Raw genomic sequence first — 15,460 nt, 5'->3', positions numbered from 1 at the left:
GTAAAGTCATCTGTGAGTGTGTTTGAAACGATAGTTCAGCTGTTACAGTGTCTGCCATGAATTGTGGATAGTCTGTAACTCAGACTCACTGGTCAAAAATATAAAAGCTCACCTCCCTATTATTACGTTGTGTTTCCTCTATAAGACACATGAAATAAGAAGCCAGGCTCTTGGAAAGCGTTCTTAATCTTTTCAAATCATATTCAAATAACAACAAAGAGGAGCTGCTGAATATTCTAATGGGTTTATGCTGCTGCTCGTAGGCCCCATCGCTGTACACGTGCTTGCCCCGCTGCCACGAGCAGTCTCGCTGAAATTAATGGAACTCTCCTTGGTGGTGAAGTTAAACGTGTGTGTGTAATTGTTGTTGAGAATATGGCCTTAACAAGCAGCCAAATATAGAGCTAGACTTATGGAGAAACGTAGATGTAATACATCATTTTGGTTCACTGGTGTTGTATCCGATCCAGAGAACCCAGGTGTGTCAATATCAAACCGAATGTGTTTATAGCAAATGCAGCAACTGTTCAGCCTCCTTCTTGGACCAAGTGAAGTAAGGATTTTGGCTCCCAATGCTTATAAATATAAAATGTGATTTAGTGTTACAACTGAAATTTAGTTGTTATTAATTTTTTTAAGTGGACATATGACTATAGCAGATACTGCCTTCGTGAATAATTCTTAGTTGCGAAGATGATCCAGTCTGTTTTATCCCAAGATACTAATTCTTGATTGGTTTAGCCACCTGTGTTTATTGAATGGTGCAGTCTGCCTGATCAGACAGAGGGTGTATGGTATAAAATAGCAGCTTAGTGAAGAAGTGGCGTGTGCATGAAGAGTTGTAGATAAAAACTGCTCTCTAAATGCTTACAGAACAGCAGTGAGCAAGGAGAGGGAAAAGGAGTAAGGATCTGGGATTAAAGTGGCAAAACATGCAACCACGTTTTATGGAGAGCAGAAGAGGACTTTTGGGAATTCATGAGGGAGAAGGAAAGGAAGGGAGAAAGCAGAGGGGGAAAGCATTTGTGAGAAAATGAACCTTGAAATGTAACTGTTAAAATGCAGTTTTGAACATGAGGCTCAAAATGGAGGCTTGTGCTGTCAGTGTGTGCTAGCAGAGAGGCCTGACATCCTATAAATACAAACTGTACCTCTCTGCCCGTTCTGCCACAGACATACAGTTCCTGTGGGTGAGACACAGGCTGGGGAGGGGAATAAACCAGTAGCCAGGAGATGCTAAGGGGAATCTTTCTAAATTTTGCCACGTTACGATACTACTCCTGCAAAAATATGTTTGCTTTATATAGAAAGCTGCCGATCTGGCAGCGTGGAGCAGCTCAATTAAATGCTGCTGTTGGAGTTGCTCAGCGTGCATGGAAAAACGGGTACTATAGGCAGATGGGCTGCCCTGTGCACTGGCATGCGAGCAGCACAGCAGAAATAGCATCCATCTACTTATGGAAACTGGAGTAAAGTGGAGTGGGGTTTTTGTGCTGCAGGTACGGGAGGGGAGCAGGGGAGAGCTGCGGGGGAGCCCTTGGGAGCAGCAGCCACAAAAGGTGGTCTCTGCCTCTCCTCGAGCGTAGGGTTGATTTTGGAACATGTAGGGAGGGTGGGAGGCTGCTTACAAGACACAAATAAGAGGAGGTTTTTTTGTAGCTTTGTGGGTGGAGGCTTAAAGGGATGCCTTCCTTTTTCAAATGTGAGTATCTACATATTTTATTCCTTGTCATTTAAGTTACAGAGTTTGGGTGATGATGAACTGCAGCCAGACTTAGAGTTCTTTAAGGATATAACAGAATTTCTTTGGTTTAATAGGGACTTGAGTCAGTCTTTCCCTCTGTCAGATAGTAGTGACAAGGCAGCCAGGTTGTGATGTTCCCTGTCGCCTTCTCTGTAAAATGTTGAAGTTGTCCATTTTCTTTCCAAATACTGCAGTCTGCTTTTAACATTGACACTGGAAAAATGGACAGTGAAATGATCCAAGATTCAGATCTGACACATGACTTGAGCTGGGCATTTATTTTTAGCTACAACTGAAGTTTCCAGTGGCAATTATTTCTTTCACTTTTCACTCTTACACTAAGAAACCCAACTTTCTCGATTTTACCCCGAAGAAAAAAAATTCTAGTGTGTGCCTTAGTCACTTATGTTTCCTTCTGAAATTGACTTACTTTCATTTTCTAGGTGCTGGTGAATCCGGTAAAAGCACAATAGTCAAGCAGATGAGGATCCTGCACGTGAATGGATTTAATGCTGAGTAAGTGCATTTGCTTTTTCACTTTACATTGTACCTTCCTCCTTTGTGCTGCAGTCAGTGCTCCTGGTTTATATCTTGTGTATTTTCCTCCTGCTGCTGTTTCGCTGTCTCTAGAATTTGGATGTGTATTTTTAGATGAGATTAATAGACATTAACCTGAAGAAGTCAGTCACCAATCATAAGTAAGATCTAGCAGTATAAAATTATTTCTATCAAAGCAGAGCTGATTTGATTAAGTTTTGAATTTTGTGGGTTTGTTAATTGCAGTTTCTTTCACAACATGGCTGACACTGATTTACCTCAGCTATAGCACACTGGTTCATATTGCTGTAAACATGCTTTGTGTCAGTGCACAAAATGAGAACAATTTTCTTTATTTGGAGCAAGTAAGGCTTTATTTTCTGTGTCCTCACAGAATGAAATCGTACTCTGAACTTTGGGGATTTTGTTGTGCTTGCTTGCCCAGATGTTTGTGTTAAATTATCTTTTTGAAAGCTTTTATTTTTTGCATCTAATATCTGTTATTTGGCAGTTGTGAAGAGGAGAATGGCAGTAAGATTGGGAAAACTAATACCTACTTGTTTGTCTGAGGAAGATTTTTTTTTTCTAACTTGACTAACTTTGCTAGAGAGTAGGAAGAGATTCTTCTACCTGTTAATTTATGCTTGCAGTTGTGTGTGTGTTTATACCAAAAGCTGCTAAATTAATACTAATGGAATTAGAGTGTTGAAATTTCAAAGCTTATTTTCTGGGTTTTTTTTTTTTTAGATTGTTTTATTGGTTTTGTCACGCTTGTTTTCAAACAAAACAGTTTTGTTTAGCTTTTATTTTTTGAATCCTCCATTTTTGGGAAGGTTAAGCTTTTATTAGTCTTCCAGTAGTTAATTCTTTAATAAGAATATCTGAGCTGAAAGTTTAGCCAAGGAGTCTGGACAGTAGTTCTTCCTAATCAGCAAATGATAGCTCAGATAAGGTACACAGTCTTTTGGATGAAAGTTCAGACTGATTCATAAGAAACACTTTATGTGCTACATGTTTTTAGCTCCTCTTAATTAGATTTTCAAAATAACTTTTTCGTAAGTGCCTGGTGCTGCATCCTGTTACTGCTGAGCTGTCTCTGTCATTTGGGCTGCTGCAGAGACCTCTTAAAAGACTTGTGTGACTTAAAAGACTTGCATGAGTTGACTTGGTTGAGTAGGTCTCAATATTGGGTGCTGAGTAAAAAGTTCATAAATGAAAGTGGAAGTGGATCCCCGGTACCTTTGAAAGTGTCAATCCATTTAAGCAGCAGGGTTTTTCTAACTTTTTATGCATGTGGATTCTCTTAAAGGGTAACAGTGCTGTGTAATGGATGATGTATGATGTGGGTAGGCAACCTCAACCCTGCAGGCTGCACACCCAAATCTGTGTGGACCTGGGAGCCCAGAGACCTGTGCAGACCTGGTGGGGAGCTGGCACACACTGGGCTTTGCAGCAGCAGGGGCTTCCTGCAGTGCCTCCCTTTGCATTGTAGCTTGGGGCAGAGCCGAGCCTGCAGCTGGAATCCGGGGCAACATGGCAAATGTGGCCTCAGGAGGCTCTGCTGGCTTCTGCCTTCTCAGAGCAGGGGGTTTGAGTTACGGGGCAGCCCTGTGCCAGCACAGCCCTGCTGCCAATCACGGGCACAGCCCGGCCTCGCGGGATGGCATCGGAGCTGCCCGGGGCTCGCCAGCTGGGGCTGTCCCCCCGTGGCATTCTGTCCCTTGTGCTTGTCCTTTGGTGGGTAATACCTGTTGGAACGCTGAGGTGCAGAAAAATCCAGTACAGAAGTGTGGTATATTTAAAGTGTACAGGGAGAAAGTTAAAACGCATCATTTTTAGGGTTCTGCTGCCAAAAATAATCAGGAGATCATAACATGCACTTTACAGCAGGGAGAAGGCTGTTTTTCAGTGTTTTGAAATTCTTGCAAGTTACACATCTGTCCTTAAATAACTTGCATTTTCTTCCAAATAACTAACTGCTCTCTGTGTTGTCTCTCTTTCCATTACCCTTTTTGCCTGATTCATTCCCCTTCTGCCCTGCTTACCTTGTGGAAAGATGATGTGGGATTCAGCTAATGAGAGAAATAGCATGGAGGTTTTTTTGGAAGGCTAGGAAGAGCAGAGCAGTTACTTCTCATCATGTCCTGATCAGTTGCTCTGGAACATAAACATGTTTGCATAAAACACACATAAACCACAGCTGATGTGATGAATAGCAGGGGAGAGGTGGTGAAAATAGTAATATGCTGCAGATGATAATAGTGAAAATAGTAATATGCTGAGATTATAAGTTTTCTTTAGTGTACTTGTACATAACTAGGTTTGAGTTATTTCTGTTGGTGCAGCTTATTCTTGTGCTTTGAAAGAAATCCAGTTGAAAGTCCTGTCTTAGAATTGTTTGCCTTGGTTTGGTTGCCCTTTGGCAATGGATATTTGAAGCAGAGAGAGATTACCTGTTAGGAAAAATGTCTAATGCTAGGAATAAGGGAACCAAAAGTTTTAATTTAGTGTTACTCTTCTTTCTGGTGACTAAATAGGATATGCAGTGCTAAAAGTGCTGGCCTACTTCAGTGAGTGTGAGGGGATTTTGTTTGGTTTGGTTTTAGGATTCTGCCCCCAAATAGCTGAAGTTGTCATGTGCCTTCAGGTGAATTGTTGTAGCATTTTGCAAGGTGAAATCTATGTAGTTCTACGAAACTAGAATTTCCTCTGGGACTCCAATTCTCAATCCCTTTAGCTAATTAATTATTTGAGGAACTGTGTGGAATCAAGTGCTCCAGGTAATTAATGTGCTGAATAGCTAAAGCTAAGATTAATGTGATGGTAGTTAAAGTTGTAGGCAAGTTAACTACAGTAAAGACTATTTTTTTTTCAATGTTCCTTTTATAATCCTTAGATGAATTAGAGACAGAAATATATTTTTTTCTGTTGCTGTAGTGAAGGTGGTGTGTGGGATGTAGGAGTGCTGTGGCTTTGGGGAGTAGAGTATTGGAGAAGCAAGGCATGTTCTACAGCACAGGCTTTTCTGCATGGAGATTTTCTGGAAGGGCGTAGCCCGCTTTCAGCTCTTGCAGAATGGCTTCAGGTGGCTGTGCTACCATCTGACATCTTCCTGCAGCAATTCCATGAAAAATGGGAGTGTGGCCTCCCCACAGGATTTTTCCAGTGTTCCTGGTTCCATGGAAGAGCTGCCTTCTAAGCGTAATGAAGAAGCCATATCAACCAAATGTTCTACTCTTTGCATTTCTGCCAACAACAGAGGCCCTTTTGAAGTAGAAAGGGTTTAAATTTGGCTTTTAATAGCAGGAAGCCTGTGACTTCCCTTCCTTTCCTTCCCTCCCTCCTCAACACTTCAACTGTCTTTTCACGAGGCAGCTCCAGAGGAGTAGGTATCTGCAAACAGTATTTTGTGAGCATCCACTGATAAGGTGGAGCCAAAACCTTTTTCTGACTGTGCAGAAGTTTAGATGGCAATCTTTCTGAGGATGAAAAATGGGAAAGGGAGGATAGGAGGAGTTAAGGAATATAGTTGGAAGAATTAAATGTGTAGCTCAGGTTGAAGAGGAAAAGAAAAACAACTCCTTTTTGTGCTGTCTAGAGGCTGGGGTTCTTTGCTTCTAGAAACACTTGGCCTTTCACTTACTTCTGGTTTCTTTAAGTCATCTTTCCCCTCTGTGATCACTGTGGCTTTGGCTGACAGACTCTAAGGAGAGGGTCATTGTCATGCACAGCTTTAGAAAGTGGGGAATAATTGGCATGGGCAAGAGACAATTTTGAAGTGTCATGGGAAAAACTGGGACAAGCAGAAATATTTCAATAGAAATAAATGGTTGAAATGTGACTTACGAAATCCACTACAAAGATTGACAAATAAGGGGAATATGCCTTTGTGATTATTGAGTTTGGATAGTGTTTAGGATTCAGGAAGTCTTGAGGTTACAGGAAATTCCAGGTAATACTTTTCAGCCTCAGTTTCCCAAATGATGTAGAATGTTGACACTTTCTTGAGCTGTTGAAGGGCTGAATAGGAGTTTGTGTATTTATTAGATCTGGTAGTGTTGATGGCATAAGCAGAGCTGAATAGCTTTGTTTTCAAGACTTAAATGACAAATATATTTGCATTTCTGTTGTACTTTGAAAAATTATTTTCTCTCTGTGAGAAAGCTAAGAAAGCCAAGACACCCTCCTAAAGATTTCGAACGTTTTCTCTTTTCTCACCAAGATTTAGGAGTTTGTGAGTAAAGAAGTCACTGATGGTTTCTAATCTTCTCTTAATACATCCATTACCACCATTATGTCACATAAAGCAGTAAATAATATTATCTAGTCACTTTAGTCACTGTCAGGCTCTCTTGTAAGTGAAACAACTTCTGGTTCAGTAACTTTACTTTTCAGTTGTCTGATACTGTGGATTTTTTTCTGACTTTTGTCTTTTTAGTATGTGATCTTATGGAAGAGAAGCTAGTGCTATGAACGAGGGAAAAGTATAATATTTATAACTAAGTTCTTCCAAAATAATGAATTTCCTCCAAATGGCTAATCTTAGCTTGTGTACACAATTGTGATTGCTGTGTTTTTATAGTTCCTTTACATTTGTGTACCAGTCCCATGTTTTCAGAATGGTCACTTCAGTTCCTTCCAACAAACAGACTTCATTGTGTTTTACTTGACTGGCAACAAAAGTAACTTTTTCCTGGTGTTTTTGAGTAAAATTGAAAATTGGAGTGGGGGAAGCTTGGGGTGTGTGATTCCCCTCGCCCCCTTTCTTCCTTTCTTTGCATCACGGTTTCTGTCAAGAGGCTTCTGCAGCTTTGAGGCACAAACTTTTGGGGTTTTTTCCTCAGCTCCTGCTCGAGGACACCAGTGAGGGGCTGGAAAATTTGTGTGTACATGTCTGTTCGATTCCATCTGAACAACTGGTTATGGTGTCAGATGAAAATTTGTGCTGCAGAACATAAAGTGGAGGTGTGGGCAAAGAGGGGAGCAGGATTTGTGTTTTACTCAGTTTTAGGTCTTGTCCTGAGAGCTGACACAGTTGTGCAGATGAATTTTGTCAAGAGACAAAGATATCCCAACAGCTAATAAATACTGTGAAAAATAACTGACTACTGCTTATAGTTGGTTAAAGTTTATGCAAAATGTTTATACAAGTTATATTTAACTTTCTTCAGCTTGAAAGAAATGGGAGGTTATACCTGATGGTGTTAAACCACCTATGCAACCAAGCAATTTCTTAATTGTTAGCATGTTTTAGAGAGTTTTTATGTGCTTGAAATTATCTTTCCTTTGAAAATACTTTTATTTTTACAAGGGTGAAAATTCTTTTCTATGACAGAGTAAAAGTGAACTCAGTGAAGCAACATTAATAATTTTTATGTATAACAAAAAAAGGAAAAAACCTTCTGAGTCTGGGTTAGGTTTTTATTTGAATTTCTCATCTGATCTTGCCTGAAGATGAGAGACATTGTCTATTAGGAACTTGTGCAAATGCTTTGCAGTTTAGATATGCTACTCAAGTGTGATTTTTAAATGCTGTAAATGAGTTTTCAGAAAATTTTGATTGTTTATAATACCTACACTGGGCCTCGTCTGGCAAGGATTGTTAACATGCTGAAAATTCTAACAGTCACTGGAGTAACTCCTTCACCCTGCTCAGAGGCTTTCTGAAATCACACTGTTAAAATATTTCCACATGCAAGTGAAGTAATTTTTTTTTTTCAGGGTGAAAAATCATGTTATTTAGGTTCCTGAAATATTACAGGAAAGTAGTGCATGAAGGAATCTAAAAGTTTTAAAAGCTGGCTAGTTTTATCTGCCTTTGGATGCTCGTGGTAGGCTCAGGTTCACCATCAGTGGAGAGATGACAACGCCGTGTTCAAAGAAAGCATTGACTTTCATTTTTACATTGTGCTTTGTTTCAGGTAGGCAAAAGAAGGAAGGGGTGAATTGAACATAATTTCTTTATTTTCATGGGAAATATGGTATTGCTTAGTGCAGAATGTGTATCTTACCTGCATTTACTGGTTGGGAAATGCTGAATTCTCCTAGCAAAGCAGTATTTAAACTACCAATTTTATGTTGTTACATGTTGAGAGCTCTCTATCCTCTGAATTACTTTTCCTGGCTTGCTACTTGACATTTGTGCTTTCAGTTAAATATTTCAGTTTTCTGGAAAAGAAACCCAACAACAAAAAAACCCCAGCAGTAAACTCATCCCTCAAGCTAAGTTTGCATATGTCGCAGACATGATTTGGCATGTAAAGGGACTGGCCAAAAATATGGCAGTAGTTCTATTTGTTTTGAGGTTTAAATTTCACAAAAGCTTTTTAAGTATGCAGCTATCAACCCAGGAGAAAGCTTTATAGTTGTAGAGAGCTTGGAGAGCAATAACTATGAATAGCGGAATAAGCACGAGTGATGTAATCTGAGAAGCAAAAGAGAGAGACAGAAGAGAGCTTAAGGCTTCACTACGTGGAAAACATTGTGAATGGGTCTGCAAGGGTTTTGACTTTTGATGGTGGATGTGGGATTTTACTCATTAGTTTTGGTAAAATCAAACAAATGTGCAAGTTTCCTTTTATTTTCCCAAACAGAAAATAAACCGTTCAGTGGGTAGCTGAGTGAGGGAAGTCTGGGTTCTGGAACTTGTTCTGTCTCCCAAATCCTTTCTCCCCTGCAGCATCTGCAGCTCTTCTTTGGGACCTGTGGCTTTCTGAACGTTGTCTCCTGTTTCCTCCACTCCTCATTTTTCTCCCTGATGCAACACTGATCCCTAAATATTCCTGCATCAGCCCACCCTTTATCTTCCTTTTTCTGGTTCTTTCTGCTACCTGGACAAAGTCAGAATTTGTTGTGGCTGGTGTAGATGTACATGAACTCGTCCTGCATTTCCTCATTGGAGTGCTAATTTTGGTCTTCTGCTCAGCCTCTGATTTTAATTTCTGGAAATTCATTTTGCAGCAACAATGCTTCTTCATCTTTGGTTGCACAGCAGAATCTGAGATAAAATGAGGCTTAGGAAAAACAGCTAAAGAAAGTCTTCCTCAGTTCACTCCAGATTTTTTTTTGAAATATTTTTAGTTTCTACATTCATGAGTTAAAGTGGAAGTGGTGTATTTTTCTCCATTTTCTTATCTTAAGCAAACATCTAGTAGTATAAACCAATGTATCGTGTTCTATTTAACTTGTTATTTAATAAATCACAAACTGTATCAAATACTGCAAAAAAACTTCAGATAACTTCAAAAATATAGCTCTCTGTGGAGAATATTAAATGTATGTCTCTATTCCACACTTCCATGTCCTTTCTGAAAAATTCCCCTGGGTTTTTCAGGTTTTCACCAGCTTTTCTTAATTAGATGGTGAGAACGATTACCTTTTCTCTAGCTAGTGCTGCAGAAGCAGCACTATGTGAAGAGTTTTCTTCTGTAGTATCTCATGGAATTTCTTACTTTCTATGTGTTTTGAATGGACAGATTGGGCAGTACTCTGATTTTTCAAAAAAAAAAAAAATTACTAATTTTTCCCGATGCACACTTGAATTAGTTTAAATATGAACAGAGTGCTCCTTATCATCTTAAACTTATTGCAGTTACCTTTTTGATATTAAAACTATTTGTTCACATTATTGCAAACCCTGAAGATTCCCCTTACTTCATGCTGTAGCTACATTTTATCTCTTGCCAGTCATTCCAGCTGGGAAATTTTTTTTTCCAATTTCATTATGTTAAAACCTTGTGGTTTTGTCCCATAAGATGAAATAAAAGCTGTGCCTTTCCCTGCTCCTTCTAGCAATCTAGATATGAGTGGGATTTCTTGTTCCTGTTTCTTAGGTTCTCCTGTGTTGTTCTCTTGGGCTGGGGGAGCAGGTTTGGGGGGTTTCGAGGCATTTTTCTGAAAAGAGCAAACACTGCTCTTGTTCCAGTTTTGTGAACATCCTTCCCCAGTGTCTCAGATCAAGGCAAGCAGAGCTAAGGCTTTGAAGTATAATCCAGCAGGCAAAGTTATCTCTATCTTTATTTTTAGATATATCATGAGTTTGTGTATTAGGGTTGCCCAGGTCCCATCTCTGATGAAGGGCTGAGATACAGAAATTGCTCATCTTAATCTTGGTCATTCAGAGCTCTCAAGTTGAAACGAAGAAATTTCCACTGATGAGGGTTTTTTTTAGTCTAACTTGAATCTTGATGTTAAAAATAGCATGCCTTACATTTTACTTTAACAGTTAAACCTTGAGTTAATAGTAAATCCAAGCATTTAGGCTACAGTGCAAGTGTAGCTGCATCAGCTTTTAATAGTTATTTCTACAACTGTACTCTTAATGTAAACATGCATTTAATTAGAATTTCTTGATTACAGCTGAGCCTGCTTAGAAACAGCAGTGCATTGAGGGTTGCTTTTGACAGCTGACAGGCAGAAGCATCTACTCTTGGAAAAATGTACTAGTGGAATATCTCATGAGATGTTTTATTTCAAGATGTTGCTGTTACAGAAGTGCAGGAAAGCTTGTGACCTTCTCTCTGAGCTACCTGTTGCTGGCTGTATTCTCCACAGGGCTATTGAATAAGTCATTGTGTTCAGTTCTCTTTTTAGTTAAGGCACTAGAAAATAATTATCTCTCCCAAGTGCACCCTTGCAGCCTCCCAGGAGCAGTGGGTGAGCTAATGGAGCAGGCAGAGGTGTGCAGGGCTTCCTTCTGGGGGTTGGGGTAGTCCCAGGAGATGCTGCTTTCAGCCTTGAGTGGCACCTTCAGAGCTTGCTGGGGGATTTACTGCTGCCTCCTTCATCTCTGGGATTTAAACACTCCCTTCTCTGCAGGGCTGCGTGAATACAAACGCTTTGGGTTCCTTCAAGTTAAGACATTTTTATTCTGTTTTGACAGTACAGTTATCCATGTAATATATTAATTAGAAAATGGGAGGAAACAGGTGTTTGTGAAGTAAATTTCTTCCTTGAGTTTGTAGTTACAAATAATGCCTTGCTTCAATCTTACTTGGTTTTTAATTTTTTTTTTTTTTTTAATATAGATAAAAATGTGTAGTGGGACACCTAGCACATAAAGCTCAGAGAACTCTGTGTAATGCCTGTTTTAACCCTGATAATTTAAATTAAAATAGGCTAGGTAAATTTGGTTTAATATGGTATTACTATGGAAAAATTCAACCAGTTGGTTTCTTGAATTTTAATTTAATTACACAATTGTGACTGGCATAGCATTCGTGTATTTTTTTGTTGTTGTTTTTAGCAGGTAAAGACTATTTAAGATAAATATGAAAACTTAGAGTTGTAACAACTTTTTTTTAATAAGCAAAATATAGAAATCCTAAGGACATAGCCATTTACTGAAATGAGCTTATTTAATACCTTCTGGAATTAGAGTGTAATCACAGCACTGCATAATTCATGGAAAAAAACTATAAGCACAATGCAAAGCCTAGGAAAATTATTTTTCCTTTATATAAGGAACAAAACAGAAAGGGGAAAGGCTCAGTTAAGCACTTGGGGTTTTCAGGAAAGCTGGGACCACTCAGTCCCAATCTGCCACACAAACCCCAAACCCATGTGCAGGGCAGGCAGAGCAGCCCTTTTACCCTTCCAAATATTTGACAAAACAGTTGCAGAGCTCAGTGTCAGTAAAAAAAATTAAGTTTCCTAGTACTTTGTCTCAGTGTCTTTGCAGCAAGCTTGTTACACAAGTTTCTGGAAGATTTGCTTTAATGGTTGTGTGGAGGTTTTTTGTTATTAAATTTCTATGTTGTGGGAAGCTACTGGATTTTCAGTTCTGGGTTTTGATGCACACTAAAATAGATGCCTGGAAATTGGATGCAACCTTTTAATTTTGCTATGTCAAAATGATTAATGTTGTTTCGAAGTAGTTACTCACAGGAACACATTCTGCTTATGCTGAACATTGTAGATAAAAATATGCTCTGTAATTTACACATAGGGCACTTGAAAATCTGAAGTGTAACTATTTTGTCTGTTAGTTTTTTCAACTGGAACTGTGTCACTCTTAATTTCCCCTAACTCTTGGGAACTTGGGATGCTCCGTGCTGCCTCTGTGTTTTGCTTTCACATAATTGGACAGTCTTCACTTTATGTAATTGTATCTTATGCAATCAAATGTTTACTTTCCTTATGTTTATCACCAAAGGACTTGGGAACGTTCTGTTACCTAAGTGTGTCTTTGACACTGTAAAATAAGGGGCAAGAAATGAGTGAAAAGATTGAGTTTAGTAAAACATTTCTGTATTCTGTGTAATCATAGGGAGTTGGAAAAAACACTCTGAAATTGTGTAGGCAGCATAATGTCTGACTTTTTCCTCACAGTTTTATTCATGCTGAATAAATCTTTTTAAATGTATTTTTTTCTCAACCTAAGCCTCTTTTTTCTTAACTGAAGCTCTTAGGTTCCATTCTGACAATAATTTCAGACAATAAGAAAACAGGATTTTTTTTCCCCACTTAATTTTTAATAATACTGTTTGGACACAGATTTTTTTTTTTAACTGAATGCAGAAGGTAAAGTTATACATAGTTAGGTAGAGAAAGTAGAAATATTCTATAGATATTATTTCTTACCCAAAGAAAGTATGCTTCTATCCTGGATAATGCTGCAAACAGAAAGGGAAGTTTGGTGTCTGTTAGAAGGGCAAATATTGGGATCATCTCTGTGTGATTCTGTGATTGTTGTGGAAATAGAATATGGGTATTTTGAACAAACAATGAAGAAAAATCCCAGAGGATATCCTGTGAGAAACTATGGGAAACACCAATTTATATAACTTATTTATAATTATTACTGGGAGGGGTGATCTGATAAGTTGTACTTCAGGAATTTGTTTTAATGCGGCTGAACGTGAGAGAGTCCCGCGGGAGTCAGAGTTTAGATTGTATCTGTAAAACTGGAAAAGGACTCAAAAGTCAATTAGTTAAATTACCTTAGTATGGTTTGGGATGTTTTTGTGGCAAAAAGACAAATGCAGGCTTGGATGACTAAAAAAAGGGAAAGTGAAACATAAGTGATAAAGGGGACTTCCAAATCTGATAAGAGTGTTATTAAAATAGTATATCCCATGCTGGTGCCTTCACTTCATGAAGGATGTGGAATTATTGGGAAGGACTTAAAATTGAAAGGAAGCCACGGGAGTTGTCCCAGGAGGGGACAACCCCCCAGAAGGGGGTAGTCCAGACATGGTTTCATGGCCATGTAGAGGTGGTGCCGTGTGAGCAAAACACCTAAAAGCAAGGGCAGGCATGAGACTGACTTCCTTAGCATCTGAGATCCTTTATTTGAAATAATTTGTTGGGAAAGAGGAAGCTTCATTTAAGCCATCTTAGGAGGTAGGTAGGGTTTTATTTTTAAACCCTATCCACCTGAAGATTCAGCTTTGCTGGTGCAGGTGTGTGTGCTCAGGGTGCCCACTGTGGCCTTGGGCAGCACAGAGTCTGATGCACGTGCTGCAAATTCTTCCTTTTCCTACCCTGAACATTATTATGTATTTGCAATTCTAAGTTGGTGTTTGAAGCCTTGAAACCTTTCAGCCCACAGGCATCAGAGAGGTGGGGGAGCGTGGGGGCTGACTTTTGGTTTTGGTTTTTTCCCTGAAGATAATTTTGCTGCTTGTTCTGTTGTCACTGTTTTCACTTCCTCCTGAAGCATCAAAGATTGGGCAGGGTCTGAGATGATGTCAGAAGATCCTCTTTTGGGCCAGATTGGTTCATTCTTACTCAAGTGATGCAGATTAAGTCAGTTGAAGAGCTTGAGAGAAGAAACTCTTTCATTAGGGACTGCTAGGCTTGTTTCCACCTTCTCCTGCACAAGGCTTTCTTGACCTCCTTGGATTGTCAGAGCAGACTTTTTGTCAGCAGTTCTCTGTTCTTGCAGGAGTCCTGGGTGCTCAGTCTTACCTCGTTTCAAATTGTGACCTTCTGAAAGAATTGTTTTATTTGAAATTTCATCTCAACACTAAAGCACATGAAGAAGCACAGTGACTTGTGATCCACTGAAAGGCAAAATGAAGTATTCAAGTATCCTCTTTGGCCTAAAATTCTTCAAAATACTTACCAAATATCTGTGTTTACTTACCCAATATCTATTCCATGCTGTTCCAAACTGCTAGCCCAGGTCAAAGCTCTGGTTCTGAATCTGTTCTGTAGAGGGAGACATCTATGTGGCTGAGGAGGTGGCTGGCTGGGTTTAGTGCTACTCTGTGGTTATGGATCTCTGTGCTTTGAAAGAAGCAGAATTTCACCTTAGTGTGGGTAATTCAAATCAGGATAGTTAGAGCACGTTAGTATCTCCTAATGAAACCAAATATAGTTCTCTTCAATTCCATTCATTCTGGACCTTATCTCTCCTTCTGATATGTCTCACTAGTTGCCAGGCAACCTCAACAGTAGTTCTGCATATCCAGCAGCATTAAAAAAAAAGTGAGTAGTTGTTGCTGAAAATGAGATGCCTTCTGATGACATGAATGAAGAGAGTTACGAGGGAGGGAACTGGGGAGTGCCGAGTTTGGAGCTGATGTTCTGAAAAAGCTAATAATATTTAGCACTTAAGTAGTGCTTTTTATTTTCCAAGCACTAATCAAGCAATCGTAAGATTATTAAATCAAGACTGTTTCTTTCCTTTCAGTGAGTGATGCACAATTATGTTTATGCTTCCTAGAGCAGAGGGCAGGAGTTAATCCCAAGAGTGAAAGAGTTTAGGATATGTATTTGTTTCTCTGACCTGTACTGACTTCCCATGTTTCTAGTTGGACTGTGAATTATCTGGAGAGTTTTTTCTTCGTGTGTTTGCTGATAAATAGCCAGCACTCTTTTTATTTCATGCAGATGCACCTGCAGTGTTTTGGATTTCATTAAAATATTTATCACTTGCAAGGCCTTCCAAACTAGAAGTATGAAAGATTGTGTGTAGGTCCTTTATTACTTGATAATGCTGTAATGCTTATAAAGCCATAAATAGAACTTATTTTTATATTCTGTCTCCTGTGCAAAATGTGATCTGAGAAGCAAGCAGTCATCTCAAAGGAGATTAACAGAAGTGAAAGCTTATTTGGGAAAATGATTCTGGTTTTGGGTTATTCAAAAGGAAAACTTTGTGTTTCATGTGAACTGACCAAAGCAACATTATTGAGGATACACTTAAGTTAGAAAGTATTTGAGTTAAGATTG

The 15,460-nt window shown here is 39.1% G+C and overlaps 1 protein-coding gene across 2 annotated transcripts in view; it reads left to right on the top strand.

The window, feature by feature from the left end:
* The window catches only part of GNAS (GNAS complex locus), a 129,358-nt gene that overhangs the window by 48,542 nt on the left and 65,356 nt on the right, over positions 1–15,460 (top strand). For both annotated transcript variants that reach the window (XM_059862568.1, XM_059862569.1), the window contains exon 2: positions 2,188–2,260. In XM_059862568.1, coding sequence (XP_059718551.1) covers positions 2,188–2,260 — 73 coding nt within the window. The remainder of the gene's footprint in view (positions 1–2,187; positions 2,261–15,460) is intronic.

The sequence above is a fragment of the Haemorhous mexicanus genome, chromosome 18 (assembly GCF_027477595.1).
Source record: "Haemorhous mexicanus isolate bHaeMex1 chromosome 18, bHaeMex1.pri, whole genome shotgun sequence".
Taxonomy (NCBI): Eukaryota; Metazoa; Chordata; class Aves; order Passeriformes; family Fringillidae; genus Haemorhous; species Haemorhous mexicanus.
This window is presented reverse-complemented; position numbering and strand designations above follow the sequence as displayed.